At 36.1% G+C, this 24,213-nt stretch overlaps 1 protein-coding gene across 3 annotated transcripts; it reads left to right on the top strand.

Moving 5' to 3' along the window:
• Positions 1-527: 527 nt before the first annotated feature.
• On the top strand, positions 528-22,995 carry swi2 (Protein singed wings 2). 3 transcript variants are annotated; one of them, XM_089636165.1, is made up of 9 exons: positions 528-773; positions 4,911-5,159; positions 7,669-7,828; positions 14,196-14,355; positions 19,164-19,327; positions 19,869-20,066; positions 20,591-20,749; positions 20,944-21,144; positions 22,361-22,995. In XM_089636165.1, exons 1-9 carry the CDS (start codon positions 700-702, stop codon positions 22,541-22,543), a joined length of 1,548 nt encoding a protein of 515 aa, XP_089492291.1. In that variant the 5' UTR covers positions 528-699; the 3' UTR covers positions 22,544-22,995. The 3 variants fall into 3 exon arrangements, with proteins under 3 accessions (XP_089492291.1, XP_089492292.1, XP_089492293.1); XM_089636166.1 differs by lacking the exons at positions 528-773; positions 7,669-7,828 and having other exon boundaries at positions 5,035-5,159; XM_089636167.1 differs by lacking the exons at positions 528-773; positions 4,911-5,159 and having other exon boundaries at positions 7,713-7,828; positions 14,260-14,355.
• Positions 22,996-24,213: the final 1,218 nt, after the last annotated feature.

Genomic DNA, 24,213 nt, shown 5'->3' with positions numbered 1-24,213 from the left:
TTCATAAAATTCACTGAATAAATAAAAAAAATAAAAATAAAAAAAAGAACTGTAACAACATTGTTTTTAAAAGCCTTTGACATAATTTTGATGATAATAAAAGCATTTACTATTTTCACGCTATACATCACTACATCTACACAAGGAATTTACATATATTATATTGTAAGTGTACATCGACATATACAATTAGAATAGATTCAACGTTTTTAGGATTCATAAATACGGTCTTTCTAAAATATTAAAGTGCTTACAAAAATATAGTCTGCATAACTTTAATAAAGAAAACAAATAGATAAGATACGAGTAATAGTGATTATTACATTTGCTAACGGATACATTTAACAATGAAGGGCTCATTAGCGTGTTTTATCTCAATATTGCGCAGTGACTACTTGTTTGGAAATCAGATACGTCTGAAATAAATCAACAGCCTCCCTTTCCACTCGCAGGCTGTGCTCTCAACTCAACCCATCCTCCACTCCTACCTACCACACTTTTACAGTTAGCATTACACTTTCAGGAGATAAGGTCGTAAATTTCATCGTGTAAACATAAAATGTATTATCAAAAAGCGAAGAGTTACAAAATCTACGAATAAAGGAAACATTTAATAAGGAATTTGTTTTAAGATGTGATTAAATAAATTTAAAAATACGTGCGTTATTATGTGTCACCAAATTAACTAAATATTTTAAAATGCATTGTTTTAAAAAGAACTTCAGTGAATCCAATGAATTTGCTGGTTTTGTAACGATTTTAAAATTGAACTGGTAAGGTTAGATTATTTCTATTTTTGTATGCATTCCATTTATTTAATTGTATTATTTTTTACTTTTTGAGGTATTTGGTCATAAAAATATTACAATTCATTTTGAATTTTTCACACTTCCCGGGAATCGAACATGTGACGTTGTAGTTCGATTGTGATTTTTTTCAATTATATTTATTTTTTTATTATGTTGTGAAAACTTATTTAATATTTTTATTTTTCTATTCAAACGTAATAAATAATAAGGAATTCCAGTCCCTTTTATCTATGTATAAAGACCTTTTAACTCTAATACTAGTGTATTTTTTATTATTATAGTTATTTTTAATACTTAAAATAAAGTTTTCAACGTTTTAATTTTTCGGGTCTTGATTTTCGTCATTTTCCACCCGGGTTTTAATTGTTGGGGGGCTTAATTATGTTTCAATTCCGTCAACAGTGTGAAACAATAAAAATTAAATCTTTTAAATATAAACAAAACCTCAGATTCATTTGCTTAATATCCGTACAAAACCGCAACGAAATGTTGACTTGTTTAATTATTATTTATTGAGTTAGTTTATGTGTGGAATTAATTTTAAAAAAAAAAATTAAAAAAATACAACATTTGAATATAAACAATAAAAAAAATATATTTCATTTTGTAACTTTAAATATTTTTACAATAAATATAACAATACATTCCTTTAGTTATTTGTACATTAGGCAGTTCTGCTATTTTGATTTCTTCATATGTGGCATTCTAATTCTATTTACATTTCTGGTTTCGCAATTATGAAAATCTCTATTAAAAACAATTTCATCCTTAAAATATTTTGGCGTTTGGTTGTTCATGAGTTTATGCACAAAAATTAACACATTAAATAACAGTCTCTTTTTTATTTGAATCCAATTTAGCTGCTCTCTCATTTGATTAATGCTTGCGTAGTTTCCTTTTCCCAGTATACATCTCATAGCTCTATTCTGTATAACATCTAGTTTTTTAAAATTTCCTTCATTGGCCAAATATAACATATATTGTGGACTGCGTTCCGTGACGGGTGACGTCAGCATCAACAGATTCAGTCGTACCAACCAAACAGTGCGTTTTAATGTGATCGTTATTTATAAATTCTACGTAATAAATTCTAAATATTAAACTTATACATTATTTAGAATCATTCAGAATATATTTTAGGACACAATATTTTTCAGTAGAGGTCCATTGTTTATTTCCAATTTAATAAGGCAGACTGGAATTATTCTATCCTCACAGTCCTGTTGTATTTTTATTTTATGTATTTATTTATTTATTTTTTATAATATTGATTACATTTTATGATTTTGACTGTCCAACTAGGAAGGATTCCCGTTTCAGGACAGTCAAATTTACAGGTTTCAAGTTATCCTAGACGAATACAGGATTTAAGACTAGCTAAAATAAGTATGTTAAAACGAAGATACATTAAAAGATACATAAAAAAAGATACATAGAGGCGTTCGTGATTTCAAATTACATTTTAAAAGTTTAAATAAATACATCGAGTTTTTACTTCATATTTTATAACTTTATTATGTCGTACCTAAATTATATTGAGTTAATTATAATTGGAAGCATTGGTACCTACATACATACATACATACATACATACATACATACATACATACATACACAGTATACACTAGTATTTACAGAGAGAATAAATGAGATATTTTTATGTTTTATGGTCCGCTGAGTGATTATTCATTCTTTTACTTTGCGAGTTGCGAGTAAGTCAGTAAAAATGGGTACATTTATTTGTGGTTACAATTCTTAATTTTATATTTATGATTTTTCATTGAACTAGACCGGACTAGACAAGATAAGGCTAGAATTGGTTGGTTTTTTTAAAGACCGTTTCTGTGCTCCTCGTGTCGCAGATATAATACTTTATAAATAAATGTAGATAAATATAGCGACCAATATATGCATTTATTAAGGTGTAAAATAAACATTTTATGACACTCCTGATTATAACATACACTGCTTTTCCTCTCCAATGTTCATATAATAAGAATACAATGTACCATGAGATGCTACAAAATAAGTTAACATAATTAGGTACAATTAATCAATAAGGTTTTAAAGTTTTTATGTTTGAATATTTAATCCGTTTGCAAATGTCACATTACAATTATAATTTATACTAAAAATATACGGCTCTCTTACATGTAATCGTGTATTTATATGCATTATGTTGACGCACAATATAACTGTATGGATATAAACCCTTTCTCTTGCTGATTTATTTATATTACTAATTACTACTTATTTTTGTATTTTTTTCTAAATATTTATGGCTTTCTAGGCCATCATTTCAAATTATGGAGAGAGGGAAGGTGAATTTTTATATTAGTCTTATTAAAATGGGCAAATTTCATAATAATATGGAGGATTGGGGTCAAGTTCAGACTTAGAAGAGATCATATGTTATGTAACGGAAAGGAGGAATGTCTAGATAAGGCTTAGATAGAAGAGAGGATCTGTGTTTAGAAAGGGACAGCCAAAAAATGTCATTTAAAGTTCCCATTTCTAGACAAAAATCTGGGAAGTCAAGAACAAGATTTTTTTAAAAGTGAGATTAAACTGAACAGTCAATTCACATTCGAATAAGTAAATATTTTTTGTTTGAAAAAATGGGCGGAATTATTGAAACCATGGGTTTTGATAGGTTTGTCTTTTGTATTGAGGCATCATTACAGACTCCCTTGGATTGACTAGCAATGTGCCAATACCCTGCAAAAACATTGCGCGATCGATCTATGAGGATAGAAAAATATTTCAGATAGGGGAATCTGGTTTATGAGGGTAGGATGCTCCTTGTTTAGTCAGGAAATCCGAAATATTGTTACCCACGATGCCAACATTTCCAGTAATAGTCTAATTGTTTACCCGTTAAAAATCACGAAACAACACGTGATTTGATTGAGAAATTTTCTTTAGAATTCTACTCCACGCATACATTAGTTTCACGTTTAAAAATGGCCTGCACAAGCAAAAGTAAGCCATAATATCATGTTCATACATCTCAAATAAAGAATAAAACTAATCGTCAGGTAAAATAGATTATAGGTAGGTACTTTATCGCTTGTCTGGATTTAAAAAGCTTGCAAATGTAATTAATACTCGGGCGTAAGCACTGGGAGATTATACAGTTTTTGTTTAAATGCCCTCTAAAATAAGTCATGCATATATAAGGAATTAACTTGGAGTTATAATATGCGTTTGCGAATCTCATTAATCTCCACCAACAAGGCAGACTGATAACAATATTGCCCGAGCAAATATAATATAATAATAATCCCTTAATACTTTGAACACACCTAATCACTAATCATTGCCGCGCAAATAACTGAATAGCAACGGAAAATGCAATTTTGCAAATAATCCTTTTTTACAGTCGTTCCCGATTGAATATTTATTGAAGAGATAATTTTTATAAATTTGTTTTTCCAAACTTATGTACACGTGTTTTAGAAAAATGTAAACATGAACAAAAACACGTTTTTTATAATAAAGTAAACATGAATAAAACACGCGCATTACATTAAATTTATATTGTATGAATACCGCACAAAAGTCCCAATTGCTTCCGTCTAGAGCCAGTGACACTATGGCATCCTTAATTTGGGTATGATGTGAGGCTGAAGGTAGTGAGGCAGGAAAGGAAATGGGGGAGTATCTGGCTATTCAGATCTGGTCACTAAATAGGTTAAAACTGCAAATGGAGAACATGGGTAGAATGTATTAAACCCGCGACGTCTGGGTGGGAACACAACTAATTGTTTAATAACAACCATGAACATAGTACAATACGCATAAAATGTTGCAAATAATATAATTTGTACTATGAACAAATTATTAACTTTGTACAACCGCTGTCACCAAATAAAATACGCATCCACTAACTACAGGTATATAGACTACGTTATAGGTATTTGATTGGTTTTAACATCGTGGGATGAAAATTGGGTTTTTTTTGTATGGCTATTTTTTAGTTCACTTAACTTATTTCGATTTTCGCTCAGTTTTGAATGGTGAAAACGGCCACCATGACTCAAGCCAAAGCGCCAAAATGGAAACGAAATCTTAAAAAATTATGTGTTTTATTTTTTTCAGGATTTGTCTTCTAATTCTACTAGCTGCTTCCAACACGATAGCAAATTCGTCTGATGATGACAGTTCAGAGGAAAATGGCCTTATAAATGATATTTTGTGTCCATCGCATCACCCAGACTTCAACGGAGACGAACGGTGGAGGTTTCTGCTCATCCCTGGAGGAAATTGCTCAAGACGTGTCGACTTGTCGGGAAGAATTCACTTGGCTTGTATTGGGGGAATCGATAGTGATTGGATAAGGAGACCGAAGTATGTACCTGACCACTATTATTAACTTTTATGTGAATGCCTCACAAGAGTCCCAACTGCTCCCGAGTATACAGAGTCAGTGGGACAATGGAATCCCCAATTGGGGTTTTCTTACTCTGAATTACGGTACTTTTACCAAGGCAATGCTAACAGTATTAGGTCGATATTGTGATTACCAGTAACAAAAAATGCTTATTTATATAGCTGTTCCTTTTCTTCCAACTCCATAAATACGAAAATTTATCTGAATCATATTTCAAACTTACAAAAATGTTATTCAATATTTTTTCTTTTCCATTCTGTAAGAAGCACTTAACAAATATTTTGCGCCCTTTTGGTGATTTTGCACCAAAACGGCGCTATAAAAGTTATCCAAATATTATTATTTATTATTATGAGACGCTATTTTCCCCTGAATTTAAAGTAGTGTTAAATAGTATAGTGACATTTAAATGAAAACCTTTATTTAAATTTACTCATTTTCGCCGAGTTTGTGATTCTCATCTTGCCTTGGTAAAAACATTCTTTAAACGACTCGATAAAGGTGGTAATTTTCCAGACATTTCCTCTAATTCAATTCGTAACTAAATTCTTATTTTATACTGAAATGTCTCCACCATGCCTTATGTCAAAAAATAATTACACTTCTTGTTAAAAAAAACGAAAACCAAACACTTTTCTTTATTTTTTCATGTTTATTTTGTAGAATTCCTATTTTAAATTTAATCCAATTTTTTGACCTTAATATTTTATCAAATTAAAAATACAATTGATATTAACAAGCTTTAAAATAACATCAAATATGACTTAGTAAACATGAAGATTATGAACACAACCTACAGTCAACAAACATGGGGAATTCAATAAATATGAAGATGTTGAAATCAACAAACATGAAGATGTGGAAATCAACAACATGATGATGAGGGATCAACAATCATGAAGTTGTGAAAATCAACAAACATGAAGTTGTGGAAATCAACAATTACGAAGACGTGGAAATCAACAATCATGAATATGTGAAAATCAAAAACATTGAAGATGTGGAAATCAAGAAACATGAAGATGTGGAAATCATGATGTAACACCTAATACCTTACTGTAAATAACTCTCCTAAGGACTATGAAATAAGGACTGTAAATGTATTCTGTATAAAATTCTTTACATTGATAAAAAAATTCAAAATCAAAAGTTTTTGTATAAACAAGTTGTGGTGTGACAGCTGTTTCGCCTAATTATTATTATATGGCAGAACTTGTTTAAAATTAAACATTTTTTTTAAATAAATAATAAATTTTATTACTACTAAATACCTATATTAAAAAAGTCATTTAAATAAATCTTGCAAATATGTTGCCCCTGACCACTGGATTTAATTAATTCGTGGAAAGATTAAATATAATCTACTATAATATTACTATCTACGTATGGATTATACATTTTTTCTTATCAATTTAATTTCACTTAATTGACAACCATAATGTCACATCCAAAATGCATTTTGTGAAACAAAAACAATAATGTTTGGGTATAACAGCGTTAAAACGCCTTGTGAACGATATCACTTGTAGACATTTCTAAGTAATTACCGTTTTCATACCAATCGTCTTACTATCGGTTTTCCAACGACCCAAATCAAACGGTCATCTTTTTTTAAATTTTTGATACAACCCAAGAGTCCCAACTGCCCTGAGCCGGCGGAACTATTGCATCACCATTTGTGGTATGTTTTTTTCAAGGATGAAAGAAGTGAGGAGGGGAACGAGATCGGGAAATTAACAGTCGGGCCGTTCAAATCTTTTCTTAAAAGATTAAATAATTTCTTTTTAAAAGAATAAATCTTATAAAATTGTAAAATAAGGGCCTTAGCACCCAACATTTGTAAAATATTATTATTAAAAAAAGCGTCAAATATATTTAAAAATAAAGCAAATTTCTTTTGATTCTGAATGATGTCATTTCACTGGGATGATACTGGTAGTATGTACTACTGTGATACATGCCATAAATATATAAATATTTATGGTTTGTATCACATATTATATATCATATATTATTATACTGCTTATTATAATAGTACGTTTTGAATTATTTGACGTGTTGGAAATAAGCCGTCGTGGCTCAGTGGTCGAGAGCGTCTGACCGGACATCAGAAGGCGCGCGTTTAATTTTCCGTCGGCGGCCTTTATTTTTACTCTGGAGATATTTTCGAATTGTATCGATATTACAGGCGACTAATTATTGCTTATATTCATTTAATATACTAAATGTTATTTTATATACTAATTAAATGTGAAATAACAGAATTTGGTTGTACGTTGTTTGCGCAGCTGGGTTTTGAACCAGCGACCTCTAGCCATATCTAGAAACAGGAACCTTAATCGGTCGACCACGATAGTCGATATGTGGCTACAACTGAAAACATAGACAAAGGTGTTTTGGCGAAATTTGTCGGTCCTGTCATAGCTTTTCGGTAACTAATTATATAACTTTTTGTTATTTTTTCAGCCACTCCGTACGCCATCTTGTAATACAAAGATGGCCGCTTCAATGTTTCCCGCCATCAATAATATTCGGACTATTTCCGTCTCTCTGGAATCTCACAATAGAAAATTCCAATTTCAGTCATTTTAGTGAAGATTTCCCATCATCCGCTATTCATTTGAAGGTAAGTTACCGTGGAGTTAGTAATTGTAATATAAACAAATTACGTTAATGCGGACATCACGCATTTATGTTCAATACCTACCGTAAATAGCAAGAAGGTTACCTTACCATTCAAATACAGAGTAGATCCTGTTTGAGCAGGATTAAGAGAATGGATTGAATTGAATAATAATATCTATTTTAAATGAAAAGTGTTACTTTATTTAGTCTTTACATGAGCTTAATTAAATGCTGTTCGCGAGCGCGCGATTCGATTCAGAATGATTCACATCAATGCACGAGCATTGCCGAGGATTACCGAATCGCGCTCGACCCACACACCTGCACAGTTTCTACCTAACCGTGCATCCACACATTCGCCTACAGAAACATGCAGAACTCAGTTCGCCTTAATACTACCGCCGTTCGAGTGTTTCTCATTTCTCGTTACCATATTTAGCTTATAGCATAGATCCTGGAACCGGTCTCGCGGCAGCGCCTTCGTAAATATATCTGCTCTCTGATTTGCAGATGGAACATATTTAACTACAATTTCTTTATCATTCACTTTCTCGCGGATAAAATGGAAGTGTATGTCTATATGCTTCGTTCTTTTGTGAAATACTGGATTTCTGACTAATTGAATTGCACTTTGGTTGTCAACGTAAAGCGTTGTTTCTTCATTACATGGACATCCGATGTCCGATAACAGCTTTCTGATCCAGACTACTTCCCGAGCTGCTGCCGATGCAGCTACGTACTCGGCTTCCGTTGTACTTAGCGTCACCAGTCTTTGACGCTGTGACGACCACGTTACGGCCCCGTTCGCGAGACAGAAAACGTATCCTGTTGTCGACCTTCGCGTTTCTACATCCCCGGCGTAGTCAGCATCCGAGAAACCTATCAATTTTGGTTCACTACCACCGCTTTGATATTCAATACCATAATCAGTTGTGCCTTTTAGATATGCAAATATTCTCTTTACTGCTTGCCAATGCGATGAATTGTGCTCGTTCAAATACTTGCTTACTGCATTTACTGCGAACGCGATGTCTGGCCTCGATACAGCCGCTAGGAAAACCAGAGACCCTACTGCTTCGCGATACGGTACATTTTTAGTTTTATTGTTTTCCACAACTGGAATCAGTGCTGCGTGCGGATCCGCTGGCACGCACACTGTTTTCGCATCCGCCATTCCGAATTTTTCAATTATTTTCTGCGTGTACGCGCTCTGATGAATCATCAGTTTACCTCTCTCTCTATCCCTTTTTATTTGTAAGCCGACAAAAATATTCGAGTCCTCGACTGTTATTTTAAATGTTTCGCTTAGTCGTTGAATAATTTCCTTAAGGGTCTCTATATTGTTCGAGGCTACTAGCCCATCATCGACGAATAGCGCCAGATATACTTTGTTGTTTTTAATCCTTCCAGTAAATACACATTTGTCTGCTTCGCATTCTACGAAGTTGAATTCGTTCAAAAACTTGTTGAATCGTTGATTCCAACATCTTGGGGCTTGTTTGAGCCCGTAGAGAGCCCTCTCGAGCTTGCATGCGACGTTCCTTTTGTCTTCTTTCAGCTTCAGTCCTTCCGGAACTTTCATGAAAATTGTTTCTTCTAGTTTGCCATACAGGAATGCAGTTTGAACGTCAAATTGCATTACTTCAAGATTTTCCGCGGCTATCGTTGCCAGCAAAATTCTCAGCGAGTCATATCTCACCACTGGGGAAAACGTTTCCTTGAAGTCAATCCCCTCTCTTTGCAGGAAGCCCCTTGCGCACAATCGAGCCTTGAAACGATGTGACTTCCCGTCGACATCCGTCTTTACCCGAAACACCCATTTCGAGTCAATTAGTCTCATCTCCGGCGTTTTCTTCACGAGTTCCCACGTACGATTTTCTTCATGAGCTTTAAATTCGTTTTTAATAGCACCCGCCCACTGCGCAGCTTCAGTGCTAATCGTCGCTTCTTCGTACGTTAATGGGACTATGTACTCCGCCACATTTGCATTGTGTTGATATCTTCTAGGAGTTTTAATCAGTGCTCGATCTCGCAGGATTCTTCGATCTTCACAGTCTTGATCGTCCTCTTGTTCGTTTTGGTCGTTTTCCTCGTGTTGATACCTTCTAGGAGTTTTAATCAGTGCTCGATCTCGCAGGATTCTTCGATCTTCACAGTCTTGATCGTCCTCTTGTTCGTTTTGGTCGTTTTCTTCGTTGTTGATCACATTGTCGTTCACGTTCTCGTTCTCTCGTGCCTCGTTCTCTCGTTCCTCGGGTCGTGAAAGAATTGTTTCGTATTCCTCCTCCTTCTCGTTTTCTTTCGCCACTGGCGCCCCGATTTTTTCGTTGAACACAACATTTCGAACCACACTGACCTTTTTCTTTTCAGGATCATACACCCGGTAATTCGTCGATTCTTCCGTATATCCGACGAATATCTTTTTGCTCGCTCGTGCATCGAATTTTCGTGTGAATTGTTTGGGAGTGTGCACATACGCGTCTGATCCAAAGATTCGAAGATGTTTCAGATTCGGAGCTTTTCCAATCCACGCTTCGTACGGCGTTACTGCACCACTTGTCCACACTGTTCGGTTGAGAACGTATACGGCACAATTCACTGCTTCCGCCCAAAGGGTTAATGGAAGATTCTTCGCGATTATCATTGTACGAGCACTTTCAACAATCGTCCGATTGTCGCGTTCAGCTTTGCCATTTTGCTCCGGATTGTATGGCGCTGTTGTCTCTCGCTTTATTCCGCATTCTTCGAGGTATTTATCCATCTGGTCATTGCAAAATTCTCGGCCATTGTCGGAGCGAAGAGTTTTCATTTTTCTTCCGAACTTATTTTCGATCATTTTTTCGAAGATCTTGAATTTTTCGTACACCTCGGATTTCGTTTTTATGAAGTACACGTGTCTGTAGCCGGTAGCTTCATCTTTAAATGTCAAAAAATACCTCGATCCTCCGACAGAATTCGTTGACATCGGCCCACAGACATCTGAATGCATTTTCTCGCCTGGCTTTATTTTCTTATTTCGCTCCAGTTTCTTGTTGAAGGGCAGCCTGTGCGATTTCCCAAATTGGCACGGTTCACAGAAGACGTCACTTTTGTCTGAAAATGTTACTCCACTCACGAGCCCCTTTTCTGCTAATTCACGAATCGCTCGTTTCCCGACGTGTCCCAATCGCTCGTGCCACACAGTTAAATTTGTCGTAGCTACGTTAGCTTCTTCTGTGCTTCCTTGTTTCGTGACCTTGAAGAACATGCGATACACGTCATTGTTTTGTTTCATTCCCGTCCCGAGCACTTCACCGTCGCGATCCACAATAACCCGATTATTTTCGAAACGCACTCCGAGTCCCTTCTTTGTACATACTCCGACGGAGAATAAGTTTTTTCTCAATTTCGGAACGTGTAGCACTTTTTCAATTCTCGCATCTTGCCACACTCCATCGATCAATTTTTTAATTCGCACCGTGCCTTCACCAGCGACGTCGCATATCTGATTGTCACCAAGTGATACTGTAGCGCCCGTGTTATCCGGCTTGTAGTCAGTCAGCCAGTCACGTCGGTAGGTTAGATGTTTCGATGCGCCGCTGTCGATCAGCCAGACCTCGCTTTGATCGATCGCCATTACGCCACTCTCCGTCCACGGTATAAGCGCGCTATTTTTCATGCCCGACGCGATCGAGCTGCCTGTCTCTCCTACAAACGCGCAATCACTTGATGTTTCGCCGTCGTCACGTGGCTTCCGCTTATTCCGACACTGACTCGCAATATGTCCCATGCCTTGGCATTTATAACACTGCACTTTCTTCATGTCCTTTTCAGCACTTTTTGTTCCTCGCCCACGACGATTTTTGGCTATTGCAGCCAGCGCTTCCGACACTTCTTCTTCTTCGCCGCTGAGCCTCGTGTCCTCTCTTATTAGCCGTTCCTGGAGATTATCAAGAGTTTGTCGCGCAGGGTCTACGCTGTCCCACGCCACCTGCAGCGTGCTAAACTTTTTGGTGAGACTCGCGAGTATTTTTGCCATTATCGTAGCGTCTGATACATTCTCACCGACGTCCTTCAGTTGACTCGCCATATTCATCACCCTGGCCACATGCTGAACCGCAGTGTCTGCTTCGCTCATCCGATAAGCGTGAAATCTTTGTAGCAGACCCAGCTTGTTTGACGCGGTTTTCTGCTCGTGAATGAGACACAATTTGTCCCACATCTCTTTCGCAGAGATGCACGACAACACACACACTTGTTGAGCCTCGTCAAGATTTGACAGAATTATGAATTTTGCCGTTGCGTCATCTTTCACGTTTTTCTTCAGCGCGGCCGCATGTCCATCGCCGGCAGCAGGCTTCTCTCTCGTGCCATCGACGACATCGAGAACATCGTTCATCACAAATAGTGCACTCACTTGAGCTTTCCAGCCCTGGAAGTTTGTTCCATCGAAAGGCTTCACACCCTTCACCGAGATGCCGACCGACATCGTGAATTTTATTCACACTTCACGCTCGTTTTCAAACAGTTAGCTCTGACACTAAAACAATGGCCGACTTCCGTTCCGCACCACGTGAGACTTGTCGAATAATTTCACTCGCGTTCTCTTAATTTTTAGTTATACGTTAACTGGGCCCATAACCTGTTTGAGCAGGATTAAGAGAATGGATTGAATTGAATAATAATATCTATTTTAAATGAAAAGTGTTACTTTATTTAGTCTTTACATGAGCTTAATTAAATGCTGTTCGCGAGCGCGCGATTCGATTCAGAATGATTCACATCAATGCACGAGCATTGCCGAGGATTACCGAATCGCGCTCGACCCACACACCTGCACAGTTTCTACCTAACCGTGCATCCACACATTCGCCTACAGAAACATGCAGAACTCAGTTCGCCTTAATAGATCCTTTTTACCCGACTTTTCCGAATATTTGAATGCTTCCATTTTTAAAGTTAAATCTAATAATATATAATATCAAGAAGCTAAATTTGGAATTTTTTGTTTTATGGGGAAACGGAATTTGAGAGAGAGTCACAAGAATCCCATATGGCCAATAGGACTATAACATTCCCAATCGGGTTATGTTGTGAGAATGAAGGGTGTGAATAGAAGAAGGAGATGGGGGAGGAAAAAATGGAAAGTTCCCGGTTATTCAGATCAGAGCACTAAACACGGCTAAAGCCATTTCAAGTAACGCGTTTCAATTCTGAATGGTGGTCTTTCACCGGGGTGGTACTAATAGTATCTACCACTCTGGACGCAAATACACGTGCTATTTAAATGAATGTAAATTGTATAACGAACACGCGACTTCCGGATACGTCGTTGAGGAATTTTCTTACCCGCTCGACCGTATATACCTATTCTATTTATTATGATTATTAATATTTAATATACATATCTGGGACCGAGATTATATAATAAAATCCCCTCAGATTTAAATATAAAAAAATGCAAAATGTCCTACATCGGTTCAATAATAACCAAATGGTTGATTGGCTTAGGTAGGGAGGAGTCTGAAAAACTATTATATAATGTCACTTGAAACTATACATGTTTACCTATGTCATATTTAGTAAGAACTTAATATAAGACTGAAAAACTTTTCACTTAAAACTATACATGTTTACCTGTTAATGTCACATTTAGTAAAAACTTAATATAAGACTGAAAAACTATTATATAATGTCACTTAAAACTATACATGTTTACCTATTAATGTCACATTTAGTAAAAACTTAATATAAGACTGAAAAACTATTATATTATGTCACTTAAAACTATACATGTTTACCTATTAATGTAACATTTAGTAAAAACTTAATATAAGACTGAAAAACTATTATATAATGTCACTTAAAACTATACATGTTTACCTATTAATGTCACATTTAGTAAAAACTTAATATAAGTAGGTATACTTAATTTTTAAAAAAAGAGTAAAAAATTAAATTACATTTGGCATTTCACTAACATTTGGTTCCTTAGAACAGGCAATCTGCCTAGCTAGGAACTAAATTCAACCTGACAAAACGTATTAACACTTGTACCTACTCATTTTAAATATATGCTCTCATTATGCTATGTTATTACTGTTATGTCTGCTTTAAATGTATCTAATGTATAAAATAAATAAATAAAAATAAATAAATGAAGGCGATTATAGTATTCCCAGAGAGATATTGTACGTGATGTCATAGGTCTAGTATCTCCAGTCTTTTTCGTTTTCATACATGTTCCAAGACATGTGAAAAGGGATAAGACAATCGTCGATGACATACGTACGACCTCTCTCTCTGGCATCAGGATACTTCCCAGGAAACAGTAAATCAAAAACGTCCATCAATTAAACTACAAGCAAATAAAATATTTATTCTTGCAGTATCTGAGGATGAATGAATTGCCTAAGCTGACATTGACGAGCTCCCTTTTCTCTGACCTTCCAGCCCTTGAGGAGCTGGACCTGCGAGGGAACAGTCTGGAGACATTGGACCCTAAAGTAATCAGCTCTATTCCTCGACTACACAAGGCATTCGTGATCAGTAAGCATATTTGACGATTCACGTCATATCGATAACTAAGCAATATATGTTCGATTAACTGGTGACGTCTAAACTGACGACGTTTGTTTATCGATGATCTGAACACGACCAACGATGAATAAATTCCAGAATAAAAGTGCCTTATGGCAACACTGGCGCATTATTCTATCATGAATATAATAATAACCCATCGATATTCAATTTCCCCACACTATATTCCCCACTGCACTGGTTATATTATTAAATGAACCAGCGCAGACCCATGAAAAATCACGGGATCTTATAATAATTGTAGAATTTAGGAAACTCGTAAATGTCAATTTTCTTTGTAATTAAATTATTTTTTTGGTTGACAAATTAGAGAGATCTAATAAATATAATAATATTAATAATAATGCAGGATAAAAAATAGCATCTGTAAATCATGTAATTTACAGTGTTTTTTTAATTTATTTTTTTTATGAAAACCAACAGATTTTTTTGTATTATTTATAAATAATAAACTTATAAACAATACAAGTAAAATGTAATGACAGATTTTCAAATAAACATCAAATTATAATATAGTGTCCTCTGCGTCCAAAGTCGTATATTCTACAAGCTTGAACTTTCTAAAAAAGGGTGTTTTTCTGAAGTGACCTGCAAAGTAAATATGTTAAAAATTTAAACAAAACAAATACTAATAATTTAAAAAAAATTACATATCACTCCAATAATGCAGTACGTTAGTTCCCTTTCAAATGTTCCCACTATTTTTTTTTTCTTTAAGTCGGAGGCGGTTTACTTACGTTCCCCGCGAGCACTTAGGCCATAGGCCCATTGTACTATCTCCCATTTTACCTCATTCCCTTGCCAGTAACCCGGTCCCTTTTATGAAGTTCACCAGGGCTGTCATTGGATATGTGGCGATGTCTTCTGGTTCCACACTGTGTCTTCCCAGGTATCTGAGCCTTATTCCCCGTAGAGCGGGACATTGGCACCATAGGTGAATTGGAATCTCTTCCTCCTCTTCACATTTCCTACAGATGTTGGTGTTTTCCACTCCCAACAGTTGCATGTGTCTCCTGAGATGGCAGTGTCCCGTTAATAGTCCTACCAGTTCCCTCAGTGAGTTTCTATCCATATCGAGTAGTTGCCTGGTTCGGTTAGGGTCCGGTCCGTTTATGAGTACTTTAGATTGCCTCATTCCGGGTGCCTTCTTCCATTCCTTCCAGTGTTGGGATTTGACCCACCTCTTGATATGTAGTTTGGTGTGGCAAGCTGCTACTCCTACGGCCGGCTCGGATCCCGCAAGTGGTGCTTTCGCCCCTTTCCTTGCTAGTTCGTCAGCCCGCTCGTTGCCCTCAATACCTTTATGTCCTGGTACCCAGAGCAGGGTTACTTTATTGATGGTCGCCAGTTCTATTAGGATAGTCCTGCATTCCATCACCAGTCTGGAGTCGCATCGGTTACTTTCCTGTGCCATTAAGGCCGCCTGGCTATCCGAACATATGTTTATGTTCTTATTTCTGTACCCGATACTCATATTCTCCTGTGCGCAGGCTAAGATGGCTTTCATCTCAGCTTGAAACACAGTGCAGTGCATTCCTAGAGATTCCCACTAAGAAACGTTTGTCATAATTTGTACGTTTGGGATTTTGAAAGTGGTTTTTTTATATGTTTTTGTTTATATAAAATGTAAAAAGTCGGTTACCCGCTGAGAAAGCCTGCCCCTCTCCGTCCATCTGCTAGTCGAACTTCAACTTACTCACCGGGCTATTGACTACCTCATATAATAATAAAAATTAAGCCTCGTTCTTCAAAAAGCGAAATAAAAACCTCATTTTTCATGCATAATTATTCTATGCCGTAGATTTGCATCGTTTTATTTACAGTTGTTATCTGCTTGGTTCGGCAGATTTGTTTACCAAAACAATTATTTATTTGAAAGGTAAAGACTAATTCGTGTTTGTCCGCGGTTTTCATGATTAAATATTTACCTGCCTTATGCCTCATGGCTCATGCTTGTCTTACACCGATATTATTCTGTTCTTTATTGAAATTCCCAGTTATATCTACTTTTACCGCCATTAGCCGGGTCAACACACAAATTGTAATACATAAAATTCACTGAATAAAAAAAAATAAAAAAAATTTAAAAAAATAACTTTGTAAATTGATGGAATATAATCACACAAACAGTGCCATGTCACTTATAGTGATTTATTTTTGGGGTATTATATCGTGCTGCGCTACCCCCTTCCTTAGCCAACATTTCGGACAGCATTGCAGTGTCCATCATCAGGGCAGAAGTCGAAACGTTGGCTAAAGAAGGAGGTAGCGGAACACGGCATAATACCTCAAAAAAAATCACTATAATACTTTTGGCCGTGAAAATCTCAAATCAAAACAAGATAGTAGCTACGATAATTCCCTAGGAAACGTTTATCCTTGAACATTTATAAGTACTCATAAACGAACTACGTTTTACTACCCGGTTTCGGCCGTTATTCCAGTAATTATATTATTTAGTGTATGTGAGTTTTGAAGAGTGAGGTAGGTGATGCAAGAATGAAAGCGTAAATGTGTGTGTGCAGATTTGAATAAACGGCGTTAGCTAATTTGGGTTTATGAGTGACAGGATGGGTGTGTGTCGTATATTACATTAGGCTTTGCATTGTTAGACGTGATCTGTCAAATATATTATAAAGTGAAGCTGGACTTAATAATTCATTATATTCATAAATATTTCACAGTAAAGATATCCGGTTAGCCTTTGGAGCCCCAAAATGGGTGAAGGTTTCCAAATTACATCGTGATTCTCAAGTTCATTTCTTAAAAGTATATTATAAGTATCATGGAATCATTTTGTGCGGGCATTCTCTCTTACGAAAACGTGTCCATTAATAATTTCATGTATCCGAAATTTTTTTAACTGAAACAAATCATTCGGAAGGATCAGCCCCTTGCAGCCATTCCCAAAAATAATATGTAATATTTCCTTAAAACAAAGACATACATTTCTAAGATCAACAACCCATAAATAATAATTTACCATTTTAAAAGAACACGGGTCATCACACAACGAAACAAAACGAAAATATTTCTAACAAAAAAACTTGATCAACTGATCACTGATCATGCTTTCAAGTGTCGAGTTGACCAACTAAAATTGAAACGTCTGAATCCGCTAATAGAAAACATGTTCGACTGATCTGTTTCATAGATAGACAAGGTGGGATTCCAGCTAAATTGCCGGTGCTCTGTGTGTCCTTAATTTTAAGAAAATTCTGACATGACTTGGTGGAGGGTAGTAGTTTGTCCCTGAGAAAAACAAATCAGTAAAGCAACAAATAACCAAAATAATAAAATAAATAACATAATTCACCCACTTAATTGTACTTTGTAATCGTCATTGTTTTTCTCTTGGCGATGGTGTGACACAGAGCACAACATTACACTTTTACAAATTGTTGCTACCTGTGTAAATTCACGGGATGTAAGTACCCTAGTTTAACGTTAGTTGCGGCAACAGTTAGCAACTAGATCAAAATCAATCCACAAGTCTCCTTAGTGTTTCGTCGCCTCGTGTGCACACATCCAGGTACCGTAATGGATTCTGAGGCACGAAACTGTTTGCCTGCAACCTAGAATTAATTTAACCTACCAAATAAATTTTACTTTACAAACGATTGATTTACGTTGGAAGACAACTTTATCCTACTCATTAATTTAAGGGTATTTTATTTAGGATATATTTTTTTTATTGTTTTTGTGTTTAATTCGTAGAACTTAATTTAATTTTTTTTTAATTTAATTAAAATCAAATTTAATAATATAGTTATTAAGTTCTGAAAGTATTTTTTGGTTTTTGTTATTGTTGCAGCTGTTTCGGCTTTCAAGGCCATTTTCAAACTTTCAAACAACTGTAACAATAACAAAAACCAAAAAATACTTGCAGAACTTAATAATTATATTATTAAATATGATTTTAATTAAATTAAAAAATATATATAAAAAAAATATTTAGTTATCGATTTAAGTATCGACCAAAAAATCATCTTTTATTTTATATTATTTACATTGTAGGTTTATGACTACTACAACACGTGCATTAGCCTAGTGTGAAAGTCAAAAGAAAATGTACTGCATCATCGTGTAAATATTTATTAAATAAAAAAATTAAATATACATTATTTTCATGGTAAGTTGTCTCTAAAATTATGAAAAAAAAAAACATCTTAGTGGCCCATATTTTGTAAAACCACGACTAAATAAAGCAGCGTATATCCATACTAAGTACTAGCTGTATATTTTAATTTAAAAAATATGATAAAAAAGTGTGGTCAAGAATTTTGGGCTAATAAGTCCCTAAGGGCTTATAAGTTGGTAGCATAGTTGGGATACTATTTAACATTCGATAGAAAAGTGTTCGCGGTTAGGTTGGTAGGTACTAATGAGAGCTTTACACCATACATTTTTCATACATCGGGACCCAAACGAATTTTTTTCGCTTTACACGATAATTATTTTCATTCTTATCATTTCGTATAGATAGTGTCCATTAGAGAAGAAATAATTTAAATCAACAATTATTGCTTATTATTTTTTTATAAATTGTTGAAATACTAGTACATATTGAATTATTTAGCGGGTTGGGAATAAGCCGACGGAGCTTAGTATTTCAGAGCACCTGACCGGCAATCAGAAGGTGGGGGTTCAATTCCCGTCGGCGGCATTTATTTTTATTCGGGAGATATTTTCTTGGATATTTAGGGCGAGTATTGCTTATAATAATTTGTTATCCTATTTTATCATATTTTTGTCAGATAACAAATGGAACTGCAGTCATCACGACATGAGGTGGCTGTCCAACTTGAGCTCCCCCGACCTGCTGTTGGCCAGAGATAGGATTACAGATTACTATAACCTGACTTGCCAGGGGAACATGTTCAGGGGGAAACCTCTCCACGTTGTCATGGATTTACTAAAGGTTTGGAGATGTTTTTTCACAATAAGTGTTTGATATTGATGCCTTTGTACTACGTAAAATTTCTTACGTAGCATCTAGTCCGTAATTTGTATTTGTTACTAAAAAAGACTGTAGGAAACCATTTTTTTCCTACAGTCTTTTTCCGCATGTGTTGTCTTGCGGACCTAAAAAATGCAATGACATCTTTGGGGTTGCTGTTTGAAGTGTATTTTTAAGAACAGGTGATGAGTGTAAGTTCCTAAACCTGGAAGACGCCCATTTTGAAGTGGGAGAATACACAAAAGCCAGCAAGTCCGTCAATAACTGAGCTATTTATCACACGAAGTAGGATCATTAAATCGACCCGACCAGTGCCACAGAGATAACGTAGCACTTTCCATTTAAATAACGACAGAGCTGACACAGCATGTTCGATAATCTCAATTCGACCATAATAACGGGAGAGTCAGACATATCGCCTGTTTTCTCACAGAGTTAAGAGATTTTCAGATATTTTGGGATAGAACTTCCTACAGATGTGAATATATCTTTTGTGTTCCAGTCATTGCGCCTGGAGTGCCCTCCTATGTGTAGGTGCTACCTGACCAACTTGGTTCGCTCGCTAGACATGGTGCCTGAAGGCTTTGCGCCTGACAGCCTGGTGCCCGTCAGCACCGCGGACTGCCGATGGAGGAAGCTGACAGAGCTGCCTCCGAGCATACCCTCCATAACAACTGTGCTGCTACTTCATGGGAATATGGTAACCAGCTGTATTTTACTACTACGCTCTTCAAGTCGAAGTCAAATTTCCCATTAAATACAGTTTTTTTTTATGCATTAACTCCTTAAAAAAGTCGTGACGCCTCCCATAGGACCCATGATTGTCATCTTTGGAGATGCTATGGTGCTACGGGGTTTTTCGCGAAGTGAATGGTGTGCTAAGATCTTGTAGGACGCAGGAAATACAAAAGCAGTCATTACACAGACGAAGTTCAAACCGATTTTTCCCGCGCATAAAATGAAGCACGGGAGGTGACCTTTATTGGAGAAGTAGAGGGTACTTTGTAACTGTAACAGACCTACTATATCCATCTTAATTTTGGAAGCTTGACTTGCAGATCCCATCAATTCGCCCCCTGGCCCATAGCCTGTACAGACGGTACCTAGACAACAATCTGGTGAGCAACCTGCAGCCACTGGAGGGGGCGGACTGAATACTTCTGGGTCCACAGCCTCGAGAGGAATAACATGACTCGTGTGAGATAATCGCACCTCAACTTCCAGATCTCGTCAGTCCGCCCCCTGGCCCAGAACCCGGCCTTCCGTCGTGTGGCGGACGTTTATCTGGACGACAACCTGTTGAGCAGCCTGCAGCCACTGGAGGGGGCGGACTGGATGCTGACCTTCAGGGTGCTTAGCCTCAAGGGAAATAACATCACCCATGTAAGATAAATCTTCAAATTCAATTTGTTTCAACTGTCTTTGGCCTGGAAGAATGAGGATTGTTTTGGACGCTTGTTGGTTTTCTTGGTTGTGCTTTTAAACTCGTATCGTTGTTTCATTGTGGTCACATATCGCTATTGATTATTGTCTGATAAAATATACCTAAGCTAATTGACGTTTGGTTGTTTCATCAGCTCCCGACGCACGCGTTTGATAACGCCTTCCAGCGCAACAAGAACATCGGGCAGGTGTTCCTGGGCCACAATCCTTGGCGCTGTGATTGCCACTTCACGCCCGCCTTCCAGGAGTTTCTGCTCAAGCACCAGAAGGTCGTCATGGACCTGCCCAACGTCACCTGCGCATACAACGACAACGAGGATATCTCCAATACTCAAGTGAGTCATATCCGTGCATAATGGAAAGAAGGGAGACGGACCATGAACCATTATTAGCACGAAACCTTGCACAAATGTGCCACTAACATATTTTACGTACACACACAGCGGTGTTTTATAGGCTTTGTTTATACCCACACACAAAACTCGTAACTTTCATTGGCTGTGTCGAGTTGATAGTCTGTGAAATTTTCTGTTAGCTTGGCGACAATCGGGATGCTTATATTATTATTTATAGTCAGATCGGATCTGATGGATGCTGGTCATTCAGCCAACTGTGGCAAAACCAAGAGCGTAATGTTTTGGACCATTAAAGAAAAAACCGATAGTACCGAAAGAATACAAAATAAATTCTTACATTTACAGCTTTAAAATGCGTATTCCAGCAATTTTTTTAAACTACAGCACTCTTTTAAATTATATGAATATGGTTAAATTGTTGAACAGAAGGATTTTCACTGACTTGTATTTTTTTATAAAATTCTAAATTATACATTTGACAATTAATTGCTTGCATCGATAAGCTTTCGAAATCCACTACGTAATACTAGAAGTCGTGATTTACTTCAGTGCAAAAATTCTGGGAATAACTACCATACGTATTCCTCATTTTCCAGAATACTAATGGAGAAAAATAATTATGTCGAGTCAGTGACATCTTCAATTTTTTACTAAACAAATACAAAAAATTGTTATTGAGGCAATTCGGTTATTTAAGGTACTGTATAATTTAATTATATTGTAAAAGCCCCTAAAAAGGGCGTTGATAAATAAATAAATATAAGTGTGAACTCGATTTTCCATTACTGCTGGTGAAAATGTTAAAACTTTTTCAAATACAAATCTGGGTATCTAGCATGGTCGATCGATAAGCTCGATAATGCTGATAAATTTTCATAGTTCCCGAGCACGACTGCAGATCGCTAAAGTGCAAAACTTATACTTCACGTCGAATAAATTAAGAACACTCAGTCGTTGTGAACTTTTTTCTGTTCGTTGGCTGATCTATGGTCATGCTCAAGAACGATGACAAGTTATCGACATTATCGATAATATGTTTATCGATCGACTGTGCTAGATACCCTGACTTATCGAACAGATAACCAATTGCATTGACTGCCTGAAGCCTAGGATTCTAGTGGTCTCATGATACTGTTTTACGACTTGTTTTTCATAGCGTCTGTCAAGAAAATAAATATAATTTTCTATTCCCCAGATTCAAATCTTGTCCCGCAGTGCCATCTGTCGACAGACGGACGAGTTACTTCAACCTCTGGACATCATCAACATAGTTCTGAGCTGTCTTATCGTCTTCGTTCTGGGCAAATTCGCATACGATTACTACTGCTTCAAAAAGAAGGGAAAACTGCCGTGGATTGTGTCAAAAATACCCTACTGAGAACCCGTACCTTAAATAAAATAAAAATCTATTTTTTTACTTTTGTCTACTTCAATGCCAAAACATTTAAATTTCTTCGGCTTCCTTCATATTAGGTACTTATTGAACGAATTAAAAATATTAATTTCGGTTGTGCCTCTGTCTGTAACTCCGGTTTACTGAACTCTTGCTTTTAATTTAAGTTTCATTTTCAAAATTGGGAGTATTCCTAAAAGTACCTTTTCCTAATAAAATATTCAGAATATATCTGAACACATATTCAACGCAGGTGGCCTTGTCCGAGGAAATATAAACAGGGCGGGCCCTGAAATGGGACATGGAGGTATTATCATGAAGCGGACTGATCAAATTGCGCCCGCAGAGGGCCGGCCCTGAAATGGGACATGGTAAAAACACACTACATTTTTATCTAAATAATTCATTAAAAATATATACAGATCCGACAGATGTGTAACCACAGAACAAAGAGTTATATTCTTTATTATATGTATTGAACTGACTAAATAATGTAAATTAATAAATTTGCATGTTAAAAATATATCATTTTACAATATTCCTATGGGTCTCATATTTACTATGAAAAAGTCAATTAAAATCGTGGGACGTTAAAAAAATGCAATGTACAAGACTTTGACGAAAACGCCCACATAACCTTTATTCATACCTTTGCAATAATTCCGTTAAAAAAGTTTTGTATATAAGGTAAAATAAATACCAACGTGATTCGTTTGTTGTTCTTATCTATTCACAATATAAACATTGTAAACATTATTGTTTTGCGTCTATATAATGGAATAGTGTATGCTATTACGAAATTATTTCTAAGACGGTCAAATCAAAGAACGATTATTTTCTATACACAGCAGGGCATAGGCTCATTCCTTGGGGCAACATTATTTTTGTCAAAGTTTCAAAATGATAAAGATTCTCACTGGAACAAAAAGAGTGGGTATTCCTCAATATTAAAATGTTTAGGTGTTAATTTTGCTAATCGACTTCGCCCGAGATTTCCATACTTACTCTTTTTAAATACTTCTATTTGATTTCCCTTTTGTTTTCGGGGATGAATGAATGAACTCGTTGTCGACAAATGACAATGCATTCTATCAACCTTTGGTGGCAATCACGTAAACACGCGGGGACATACACGCATTCGACGAAATTGACGACAAATCGCATGACATTGCAGCAGTTTATATATGAAATAAATGTCAGTCCTACCCGATCGGTATGTGGCATGGTTGCTAGGGCGGTTGACTACAGTCCCTGGGAAGGAAGGTACAGTCAAACTTGAAAAAATATTTAAAAGACATTTTAAAAGTTCACATCAGTTCAAGTTCAAGAGCCATTCCCTGGGGAGGATGGTTCAATCCTCAGTTAAACTAAAAAAATATCTTTGAAATTGACTACTAGCCGCTTAAAGCAATCCGCAACTATTAACTATTATTAGCAACTAGGTCGAAAATTAAAAATAAATGAATTATGTTAAAAAAAAGTATTTACGGGTATATAATGGATAAACATGGATGAATGCTCTTTATAGATAATATTTTGACAAATGAATAGTTGCCAGAAAAAAAAGTGTTAATTTAATGATTGAATCAGAAAGCAGCCCTCAGTTCTACGCTCTGTGATCTTGTATCATAAACCCTTTATTTACCTAATGTGCG

The sequence above is a fragment of the Hesperophylax consimilis genome, chromosome 10, assembly GCF_061612785.1.
Source record: "Hesperophylax consimilis isolate HC1 chromosome 10, BYU_Hcon_1.0, whole genome shotgun sequence".
Taxonomy (NCBI): Eukaryota; Metazoa; Arthropoda; class Insecta; order Trichoptera; family Limnephilidae; genus Hesperophylax; species Hesperophylax consimilis.
The sequence above is the reverse complement of the archived record's forward strand: the minus strand, read 5'-3'. Positions and strand labels throughout refer to the sequence as shown.